Source organism: Lingula anatina, chromosome 1 (genome assembly GCF_051362555.1).
Source record: "Lingula anatina isolate TDL-2025a chromosome 1, LinAna3.0, whole genome shotgun sequence".
NCBI lineage: Eukaryota > Metazoa > Brachiopoda > Lingulata > Lingulida > Lingulidae > Lingula > Lingula anatina.
In genome coordinates, this window is record NC_141767.1 from 4775969 (window position 1) to 4788315 (window position 12347).

The 12347-nt window shown below is 35.8% G+C and overlaps 1 protein-coding gene across 1 annotated transcript; it reads left to right on the forward strand.

The window, feature by feature from the left end:
• Nucleotides 1-11632, forward strand: LOC106165633 (uncharacterized). The gene is made up of 17 exons (XM_013543924.2): nucleotides 1-68; nucleotides 393-539; nucleotides 1322-1537; nucleotides 2042-2160; nucleotides 2388-2496; nucleotides 3082-3242; nucleotides 3510-3632; nucleotides 5653-5767; nucleotides 6113-6294; nucleotides 6556-6663; nucleotides 6870-6947; nucleotides 7286-7415; nucleotides 7541-7714; nucleotides 8337-8570; nucleotides 8754-8869; nucleotides 9307-9457; nucleotides 9637-11632. Exons 2-17 carry the CDS (start codon nucleotides 416-418, stop codon nucleotides 9780-9782), a joined length of 2286 nt encoding a protein of 761 aa, XP_013399378.2. The 5' UTR covers nucleotides 1-68; nucleotides 393-415; the 3' UTR covers nucleotides 9783-11632.
• Nucleotides 11633-12347: the final 715 nt, after the last annotated feature.

Consider the following 12347-nt stretch of genomic DNA (forward strand, 5'->3'; position numbering starts at 1 on the left):
CCGGAGATAAGAACCTCATGTAGTTGTATTAATGTAGCTCATCTTAAAACTCGTTGCATTGCGAACAGGTATGTTTACACCCCCAATGGCATTTCTATTGTTAATAATTTTTTGGACAATGAAAGCAAGCTTGATGGATTTAGCGGATTTTTGGACATGTTATGGTTCTGTAACTAATTTGGTCAGCAGCTTATTGATGTATGAACGTCTGTTGTCTTTACTATTTTATTGATTAATTATCAGCTTGTGCAGCATGTCACTTGTAAATACATTTGGTTTTCACTGCCTTTAGCAGACATCACCTTCGGGTGTTACATGTATCATGTTGTTATATGTAAACAAATTCATTTTTATATTTTTGTATATTTTAGTTATATTTTGAATAATTTCAGTTTCATATCTTTATTCCATCAAAATGATGCATGCATTGGCGATACCAGTGGCTGTCATAGCATGTCTGGCGGCAGTAACCAATGGTCAAAACCAACAATACTGTACAGCTTCCTCCATTAGACCAACTACTGCCACCAACATAAACGGTAAGAAATTATAACAGTGTAAGATCACACTCACATATAAAGTACATGTATTTTAATATGTAGGCCTACGCTTTTATATTTCACACTGTTAATATTATTTATCAAAGTTTTGGAAAGTGAGAGGCGCTTTTTATACATTTTTTACCCCAGCTTTCTCTGAAGAATCCCCGACCATGTTTATTTTCAAAAATGTCAACTACATAAACTAGATTTAGTACACACACGTATTTCAAGTTAATATGATAAGTTACAAATTAACACAGTGCGGGGTGACATCATATGTTGTTATCTGATGGTTATCTGATATTAAACTGAATTGTGCTATGAAGGTTCACACACTTGATATACTGAAATCTTAGGCACTCGAGAGTATACTTTAATTAAGATAATATCTAACTGCCGTTGATGATAATAATATAAGTATTGCAATATGTTTTGCATTTTCAATATGGCAAGTATACAGTTTATATATATTTTCATTAGAAAGCGAAAATAAAAATATCAATCATATATTATATCATAGATTATATAATTATGACATCAGGACGAACAATGGAACAAATGCTTTTAAAAGCAAATACTTCATTTATGAATTTAAGTCATTTTGATGTGGAAAGCTCTTTTTAAGGATTTCATTGAAAAAAGAAACATTTGCCTCTACATGATTGTTCTACGGTTTATTTCAGAACAAACCACTTTTCATGAATATAATACTGCATTTCCAAATCTAAACGCTCTCATATAACAACGCTTGATACAAATCATTTATATTTCTATCTTAGCTCCCCCGCTGCCAGAACTACCAACGTCTTTTTATACCCAAGTGGAAGCCAATATCGTGAACAATGCCGGCAGTTACACAATGATGGCGGAAGAATTCTACGACGGGGTAAAGAACAGAGGAACGCTGCGTCTAAAACGAGCCGGTGGCGTGAGGCAATTTAATTATGACTACGTCACTAAGCAATTCTACGTTTCACGGATAGGCCCTGATGGAGGTAATGTTATTTTTCTTTCAAGTTGTAAATTGTTCTTTTACTCATGACAAATCTACATACTTCTTCAATATCAGGATTCTGCATTGGACATTGGTCTTATAAGAGGGGGAAATGTACAACTGGTCCACGAAAATCTTATAACTATATATATATATATGCAATAAAATCGCTAGCACTATGTGTGCGACAATTCCTCCCCTGCCTTAAAAAGTTCGATCAATACCACATTTTAGTTGCTATGCACATTTAACATCATATGTTAAAAAAGAAGCTAAATATATTTTGTCTGCCACGCCTGTTTTCAGAGAATCGCCGGTCGTTTACCAACTTCTTAATATAGTCTGGCTTAAAGCAAATGTTACGTGAAAATTCTTCAATAATATCGTGTAGTGGTTGTTCGTGTTCCTAATGTTCTATCACACCAGATGTGACAACAAGTAAGACAACAATAAATAACTAGCACCTTCGCAATGTTCCTTTAAAGATGAAACTCTTGTTTTACAGCTGTTGATTGCATCGCAGAAGACATTCGTTCCCAAGATGGCCAGTACTTTTTTGGCTACAGCAATGGCACAATATACACAGTGGATAAAGTTCTGCGGTTTGGAAAGAAATTTAACGAAGTAAAACTCAATTTGGCATTTTTTTCTGCATTTACTTATTAATTTTAAATCATGATGGGCGAAGTGGTTGATGGATTTTAAAGTTAAAACTTCATATTTTCCACACCATCCTTGCTGTTCCAAAACATTTCGAATAGTTGAAAAAATGTAGACACAATGCATGTCGCCATGATTCGGAGCCACCTTTGTCTGCAAGGCTTTTACTTACAAGGCCTGTTTGTATTTAGGTGTACATTGGGCGGGAGACGGTGAGAGGAATAAGCGTAGACCACTACAGAAGCTGTATTAATGATGACGCGTGGTCAGGGAGCTTCACGGTGGACTATTATTTCACAGGTACAGTGTATGTCAGTCAGTGATGTATCAAGTGATTTTGGAAAAAGGACTTCACAGTGCTTTTAAGGTGTCTTGGTGTAAAGATGGTTGTTAAATTCAAAGCTGTTTACTCCCCATGGTTTATAAGGATCATTTTATAGGTAACATCACACACACACACACACACACACACACACACTCAGAGAGAGAGAGAGAGAGAGAGAGGAGGGGAGCTAGGCTGCGATGGTAATACAATTAAATGCATAGATGCATTTTTTTTTCTGTAAAACATGGATGTAAAACTGAGATTTATTACCATCGCTTAACGTAAACGCATGTTTGAACTGCGTTATATATAACGTTTTATATAACGCTTCGAGGTCATCCACAGAAATATTATCGTGGTGATAATGGAAATGTATTCCGTTTGTCCCGAGCGGGATTAAGAATTTCATCAAGGGCTTGGATGCAGTTTTGGAATGAACGAATATGAAATCGACAGTGGATGTAAATAATAAAGTAAAAAACTTAATTTAATCGTTGATTTCATGCCAGTTATTTGCCTTAGAATATATGAATTTAATATTTTTTCTTTCTTTTTTTCAGCATCGGGAGTTTGGTCCCCTGTAAACCAGCGAGGCGTTCCAGTGCCAGTCAGGGCGCTAGTGCAGGGGTTCAGCACGCGTGGAGAAAGCCATAATTTTACTAACTCGTACGAGTTTTTCTCTTTCCAACCAAACTACACTTTTTCAGAGACAGATTTTGAGGTAATGGTTTTTAAAATATAGCTTTATCTATTAGATCTATAAACATATACAGCATTACAATGCTGTCCAAAAAATACCAATCTTAATGTATGATTAATATGAACAAAAAAAAGTCTATCTGATTACTCAATGACCGTATTTTGGATTTTTGTATCGTTTTACTTTAATTAACAGAACCGATTATATTCCTTTTGCAGTGCTCTTTAAATCGATTGCAGTTTTAACATTCTTGGTCAAAGAAAAAAATGTTTGTCGCCAATTTTCCAGACCCCAGTTGGTGCTTACTGTGCAAGCCGCCTGAACCCAAGACCCATGAAGCCTTTAGATTTACAGTTCTCGTATATGCAAGAAATCTACTTACCGAGATCTTCCATTATTCAACTGGCAACTGTAAGTTTCAATATCATAATCACCGTTTGATACATGTACATATATATATATATATATATACTATACGCCTTCAGAATAAAGCATTACCCTTATGTAAAAACACTGTAAAATATTAAGATATATGCAATCACGTTATAACCGGCATCAAATATTTAATTGCTTTACTTCCATTTTATAAATAGCACATATTTTTAAAAGAATGATAATATTAACATGTTGAATGTTTGCATATTTTATTGAAAACCCAAACGACTCCTCTGCTGACAACTCTCTCTCTGTCTCTCTCTCTCTCTCTCTCTGAAATGGAGTACTTAGTTTCGGTTTAACCTGCTCCGGCAAAAACAAAGCTTAGAAAGCATTTCAGCACAAAACCATTTGATTATCTTTTCACTGATTACAATGGTCTAATTGATAGCCTTGACGAAAAATCAGACGGACGTAAACTGTACTGGCAAGCTATTAAGAGCCTGATGGGTACAAAATACAGTACGTCAATTCCAACTATCGTTTTAACGAAAAATTAAAATTCTTCGACGGGTATATGGCTGCATACACTGGGTTGGAAAAATCGTCAGCATTTCTGAGGTATTTCTCGCAGAGAGATCACTCTGACGATGAGACTGACACTGCAACGCTATTCTACCCCCCCCCCCCTCCTCCCCGAACAAGTGAAACTCTATCTGAGGTGGATGTGACTGATACGGAGATCAGATCAATAGTTGATAGCTTGGATAGCTCAAAGGCAAGTAGTCCAGACTCTGTGACGACAACAATGCTCAAAATCAGCAGAGATTCTATTGCGAAACCATAATGTGTTCTATTTGAATACATTTTACAGAGCAGTACCTTTCCGGGTTAATGGAAAACGGCTTACATCTGCCCGATCTATAAAAAAGGTTATAAAAGCTGCATCGAAAATTATAGGCATGTTTCACTACAAAGTGTGGTATCAAAGATATTAGAAAATAATGATATATAAAAATATGATCAATCATGTCATAAGTAACAATTTACTGTTTAATAGACAATCTGGATTTTTCAAAGGTCATAGCACAGATCAACAGCTACTGGCAATTCAAAATTTCATAAGAAGTAATTTTAGAAAAGGACGGGGCGTTAGAGGAATATTCCTATATATTTCGGCAGCCTTCGGCAGAGTTCCGCATAAACTGTTATTACTTCAATTGTCAGCGTGCGGGTTTGAAGGTTAATTATTTTCACTTTTATCGTCATACCTGCAGAACAGAAAAATGATGGTATCTATTAGTGGCACGTTATCCGAATCAACTGAAGAAGGCTATATTAATACCAGCGTCCCTCAAGGATGCTGGTATTAATCCCTGCTCTTTCTCCTTTATATTAATGACTTACCTGACAACTCTCTTCTGATCGCTTTCTGTATGCCGATGACACGTCAATTTACTTATGTCAGTTACATTTCCTTGTACTGTCAGATCATGCTTCAGGTGTAGCAAATTTTAGAAGCCAACGGGTACAATTCCTTATTCCATTTTTAAATGCAACTTTAAAAATCAGTCGGATTACAAGCTTTTTTTCAAGCATGGCGCCCTCTCTTGACATAGATACGGTATGGAGCATGTTATTATTGTATTGTTTTTTTTTATAATCTGCTATATTCAAGATGATAAATGCAACTCGAAATCCCCATTGCTTTTTGATAAGTATCCACACCTTATAAACGTGCAAGCGGATGCAACTCAAACTACAATTTTTCTGAGACTATCAGTAAAATGATGCCAAAGAAATATTTTGTTACTTACTAATTAGTCTACAAATGATAATGACTACACGATGGAAACCATCTGTCAGCACTGGTTTGTGCAATATTATCAAACATATGAACAACTTTTGAAAAAATCACTGAACAGCATAATAGTCTGTTTGCATATTGCTATGCCACTTTAAGGGCAGTAATGGAACAATGCTCGCAGGAGTTTCAGAATATATTCTGACCCGGCAAATTCGTAAGGAGGCCTATGGTATGGTTTGTTTTTTACAGGTATACTACGACTTTCAGTACAAGCTGTTACGTTACGACTACAGAAATCCTGACGTTGGAATACCACCTTGGTATACGGACCACATGCTCAAAGAAGTTCATGATTATAACACAGGCAGGTGTAATTGTATACAATTCTGAATATAATTAAATCTGTTTTCAACTCGCGATATAAATGTGGTCGCTATTTTAAGATTTTGTAACATATTGTCGTGCAGAAGTTAAGAATATATTAAAACCCGCAAAGTGTTATCTGATAATCTTTATCAAACTACTTCTCACTTATTAATGTCCATATTAAAAAAATCTCTTAGTGCATGAAACTGTAGTCAATACGATTTAAAAATTAAAGTAAACCCATGTAGTATAATGTGCAATCACAGAAAATCTACGATATTAAGACGAAAACTGACATTGTGGCAGCGTTGGTATTTACACACCTTTTCCATGTTTTCTTCAGGTGTTAAGTATGTGACAGACACTGTGCTTGGCAACTGTTCAATACGAGCTTTGGGGTTGGACGGTTTTGATTCAACGATCAACGAGAAGGAACTACAAAAAACTGGCGGTTATGCCCTACGACTGAAGAATCCTATGGAATTGTTCTTCTTAGACTCCGAATCCTATGTATATGTTGGCCAGGTAACTTGTGGATAACCACGTTGTTTAAAGTCAATATTAATTTATTAAATACACTTTCAGTTGTGGGTTTTGTGCACTTATTCAAACATTTGTTAAATAATGGTGAATGATTCAGTTCAAAAGATATATAACGATACCATGACCACTCATACTTATGTAGGAAAAAGCATGTGAAACTACAGAATATTTGATATAGCTAGAAATGATACAATCAGCGCAGAAACTGTTTTCTTTGTATTAATAAGTTATCCGTCTTTCCAGAGACTTACACGAGGAATTAGAGCCGACGTTTATGTCACACAGAGGAACGACTACCCAGTGCCTGGTCACGTTGATACTAATGTCACGATTGAGGCATACTTTTTGTCGGTGAGAGTTGCCCTCTTACATAAACTAGTTAAACAGGTTCATTAGTTTAGCATAATAACACACGTACCACATACACCTATATGCACCTGAAAATGTGATGTTCGCAACAAGAGATTTGATTAAGTTAACAGGAATAAAAATACTTCGAATAGCGACCTATTCATTATTAGATAAAAAAATTTGATTGGTCAATGTCTGTATTCTAGAGTGATGTCAGGGAAGTCTCCCCAGGCTCTATTGTCGATTCTGGTTTCCCTATACAGCTAGTGATCACTTCAGCTGTAGTAAGTATAAGAGAGTATAATCAGGTTCCTTTAATTCCAATACAAGATAATACCCATGGAACGAGGTGGCCAAATAGTTGGGGAAATTAACATGTTTAAAATTAAATTTTAGTTGATTGTTCCAAGATATACGCAAGGCATAAAAAGTAGTGGTAATAGACCTACATCGCCCACGTTTGTGAAGTTAAAAAATCGGGGTTGAACAGACGATGTGTGTATAATTTAATTTAATAATGTCTATTGAATAGTATATTTCTCTGGAGTATTACTTATTAAATTGCTGTGTGTAGTGAACCATGTAATGCAGACGCCTTAAAACAATTTTCTTGAAATTACAGCCGGAAGTAGATTTCAAAATAAGCTACAACTTCTTCAACTTTGATCAAGAGCACCCAGACCTGAATAATTTTGAAATCATTGAATGTTTCCCAGAGGCAGTTAAGAAGCATTTCAGAATTACACTTCCCAGTAAGACATTTTGTTTCTTTTTTTAAAACAAGATACTTGTAGATGTCTCTAAAGAATTGCAATATGCATAGAAAGGAAAACCCAAAAACGCCAGACCAAAAACACCGTTATAATACATGTTACAGGGACCTCGCCAGGACTCATCGTGGACTTCATGGGGATAGAGACACGCGCTCTTCAACTAGAACTCGCCCAGCTTGCAGGGGTGTCACCTCAAAGAATACAGAGACCACAGATACAGTACGACTCGCAGGCATTTTACGTGGTTTCTACCCTATTGGAACGGGCACCCTACTCAGGTACTGTCATAAAATTTCTCAAAGGAAAAAAATAACAAATCTAACATGTTTTTGCATTTATACGAGTGAAATCTATGCCTTTGTGTTCTGTAAAATGTATGACAATAAGTACCCTCTACCAGGGCCACAGATTGATTTTCCGCAGATATTCTCAAATATGTCTCTAGACTAAATAGACTGTCATTTTGGTCTGGTGCTTCAGCCAAAAATGATAACTGCGGTCTTGGTAGAGGGTAGACAATTAGAAAATGTCGAACTCTAAAGAAGCACTTCTCAGAACAGTTGAAACATTTCTTCATTATTTTAACGAATTTTAATTCGTATTCCTGTTTTGAATCAAAGCAAAGAGCAGTATCGCACTAACAAAATATACATGTATACCATAGCAGTTAAATAGGAATTTTATATTTTATAAGTCTGAAGACTTTACATGAGAATTGGAAGCTTTTTGCATTCCTTATATTTATCTTTTGTGATCTCCGTTTGGCATTTATGAAAAAGCAAAAAAAAAAAAATAATAATAATAAAAAAATAAATTAAAAAAAAAAAAAAAAAGTTGTTAGGTTTTTAAATATTCATCAAAACTGACCATTGTTTTCTCTTTTCCTGGTTTACCTGTCAGCTCAGTTCACAGTGTTTACTGACGAGACGGCGTATTATGGCAGTGATAAAATTATAAACAACATAGGAGACATAGATAGTTGCGGAGAGCTTTGTCTTGACCCTGCTGCCGGAGGAATACCATGTAATAGCTTCGACTACTGCCCCCAGGAAAAGATGTGCATCCTAAGCCGCACCCACCAAGGCAATGCGACTAAAGTGAACGGAAAGAACCCGCTGTGCTCCCACTGGACTCGTAAGGACCTATAAATCTTATTAAAAGCATTCTGAATTGTATTTTATATAATCTGGTAAACATCTTGTAAAAGTTAAAACTTTGATTAATAACGTCGTACGTAACACAAATCTTAACATTTTGCAACGACACGTAGGCTAAATCAAGGAATTTATATTTGATAAACGTATTTATTAATTCAAGGCAATGTCGACTTTCCCGGCAAAGCAGAACTTCCCCTACAGGCTGCCTGGTTGAATCTCACTAATAGTGTCAACGCTGGGTCGGTGTGGTTATCGGTAGCGGCGCGAAATGGTTCGGTATGGAGTTCATTGTTATGGACTAGTTAAGGCCGCATTCACAATCATATGGCCGTTCCACTTGAAAGTTTGGCGCGTAATCCCTGCGGGGAATCTATTCAATATCTATTGGGAATCATGCAGCAAGCTTTTAAGTGGGTCGGTCAGATTTGATCCTCAGATCTGTTAGCCAGTGGATCAACGTGTTCTGAATACGCCCTTAGAGTACAAAAGTCAATTATGAATTGTTCAATATAAAGGATTATCCTAAAATAACATTATAAGACATAGAATCCAACTGAGAGCAGAATAATCCGAAGGCACCAATGAGACAAAAGCAACCTGTAATGCGATTCGAATATTATGAATTCAGCAAAATAAAACTACACCATACCAATATTTATAAGTGCTGTTCGGGTACTTCTCAAACAAAGGTGATACCGTTTCTTGAATTCCAGATGTACAAAATAAAGTCCAGTTCAATTCGAGGCGACATTGAGAGACCCACCCTCCCAACTCGCATACCAACGACCACGCCAGGGCCTTCCAACCCCACCCCGGGGCCAACGGCAAAACAGCAGGAGGTGCTGGTACATGACAGTAACACAGGCAAGCTCGATTTACGTGGCGCGTTTTTTTTAGACCTCAAAGGGCCATTGAAAACCATTTAAAATAGAAGAGAGGATGGGGGAAGAGAAGAATATAAACGATATCTCAAGATAAAAGCTTACTCAATTCTGCAAACTTCCGTATGTCATATTGATTTCAACGACTGTTTCTTTTTTCAGGAGCAATGGTAGGGTTGGCTGTCGGCATGTTGGTCCTAGGACTCCTGCTCGGCGCAGGGGCTCTATATGGGTTCCTTAGACTTAAAAGACACACACTTCCAGATAATATGCAACTTTCATTTGTAAACAAAGAAAATTCTGAATGATTTTCTGATGAGCATGAGCTGAGGCAGAGTAAGGCGCTGTATGAAAAGTCAAGAGGGGCGGCAGTGTTAATGCATTGTGAAGTACGTCGGAAATCCGTTTTTATAAAATAAGACGTGTAAATAGCATTGCTTTTTAAATTAGAAAACGACTTACTTATCCAGCACTGTATGGCTTATTATCAGGTTGCATTAAATGTACACGATACTCCCACATTCCTCATTTCATACATCATCACTAAGTCCTTATTTCGTATAATTGTCTATTTATAAATAAACAGGCAAATGAGATTAATGAAGTGCCGCCGGCACGTGCCCGTAATGAATTCTAAAAAAATACGCACGAATCGGATTAAATAAGACGTTTTTGTACTCGTTAAATTAACAAGGTTTACCTTTAGAACTAACCGGAAGTTTGATCATTTGAAATCTATAGAGTTAACGTAGCACACAGAACAAGTGCACTGGACAATGCAACTGAATGGATCGCATACTGATAGTATTAACCGATTACAGTGACGTCATATTTGCTCCGTAACACTAGTCCCGCGGCCATGCTGGAGGGAATGAACGACGGGGAATAGTAGCGTAAATATAGGTAAACCAAATAAAATAAAGTAAACTTCATATCACGATCAAGGACACCAAAGGGAAAAGGATATATACAAGCTGAGGCTTCAGCTGATCAGCGGGATCGACCGATATGAACTCAAGACAGTCTAAAAACGTGAAATCCTACTAAATGCTACTTACCCAACATCGTGTTGTCAGAAGATAGTTAAGTTATCTTGTACTTCATTTTTCTTGTTCATTGGGTAATAACAGTTATAGTTTGAGAGAGTTTAATGTGTAATCATAAGTTTAACCATAAATAGAAGCAACTGTTTTCATAAAGGATAGATATAAAAAATTTGAGCTGATCATTAGGATAAACCCTTGTGGATTCAAGGAAGAATGTATGATTGTCTTATGACATGAAATATTGCTGTTAGTTATGACTTATCTTTACATCGTGAAGCTGTCAGAAATTATTTCAGCATTCTTGTACTTCATATTAAAAACGGTTCATTAGAAAGTACATGTAACAAGACTGTTGTTCATTCATATAAGCAGCATTGTTAGCATTTTATTATTAGTTCAGTCATTCACAGAAGCATTTGTTAGGCACTACAAATATGGGAATTTGCCATGGGACTATACACTTGATATCAATGGAGCAATAGAAACTATGTCAATGATGAAAAAGACGTGTCCTTTGTATCAAAATAAAGCTGGTGAGTTGTGTTGTAAATAAGTTTTCAAAATACATCTACTGTCATAAAAAGTATTGTATCAAACTGATTTTATAAAATTTTATATACCATTTGCATTGAGAATATTTTGCTAGGTATTCAGTGAACAAAATTCATGTATTTTAAATTTACTTTAAAACTGCAATATCAGGTATTTGTTGTTCTCTTTTTTTAATGTAAAGCCTAACTATATTGGGGATTTTCAGATGCTATTGTTAATACAGTACAGAAGTAAAGTATGCAGAACATTTGCTCTATACCATCATCAACTTTTTAAATTATTTCAGCATTCTTGTACTTCATTTTGGTTCATTAGAAAGTAAATGTAATGCGACTGTTGTTTGAGAGAGTTTAATATTCACCATGAATGCAACCATTCATATAAGCAACATTGTTAGGATTTTATTATTATTCAGTCATTCACAGAAGCAAGGCATTTTTCACAATCATGTATTTATGATGTCCAATGTAAAATAATAATTCAGTTCATGAATTGATTTCTGCAACCATTTGCTTAAACATACTGTATAGGAAAAGTGCACATTTTGTATGATTTATTCAACACAAGTCGAAACACTTTTATAGTGAACATGAAATGCTGAGTTCTGAGTGTCGCTTCAATTAAATAACTCCTGTCATGCACTGGATTTCACTCTCCTGATGTTCAGATCCTGTCTCCTCAGCTGGTCACAGAGATCTAGGAATATTTTTTGCTGCTTCTACCTTGTGTGTCATCTAGCTGCCTTTTGTACCTGTCATCAAAAGCTTCCGTTTTTTTTTTTTTTTTTTTTTTTTAAATAATTTACTTGCACCCAATCAGTGTGGCTTGGTGGGAAATGCCTGATCAATTTCCTACATGTAAATCTAAATTAATAGAAAGATAACAATAGTGATTTTTATTCATATTATAACTTACAACATTACAGTTGAAAGGAGCAGAATTTAACATTTTTACAGAGGAAAGTGCAAAATTATTTCATGAGGTTATTTAAGTTATATGTCAATTACACTTGAGGTAGAATTTACTTGCAAAATAAAATTACTCTTATCACTACACCAAATCGAAAATTAAGCCACTAACTTCCAAATACACTTCATACAGGTAATTGATTTAATTGGCCCAGCTCAGCTGTGTACAGTACAAATATAGCCTTGACACTAATTGGGAATAATGCTAACCAGGTATAAAAGAGGTAGGTGACAGCCGATAAAATCAAGAGAGCACCGTAACTGATAACAAATTACACCCAAGGCAATAGGTGAGTCTTCATTATAA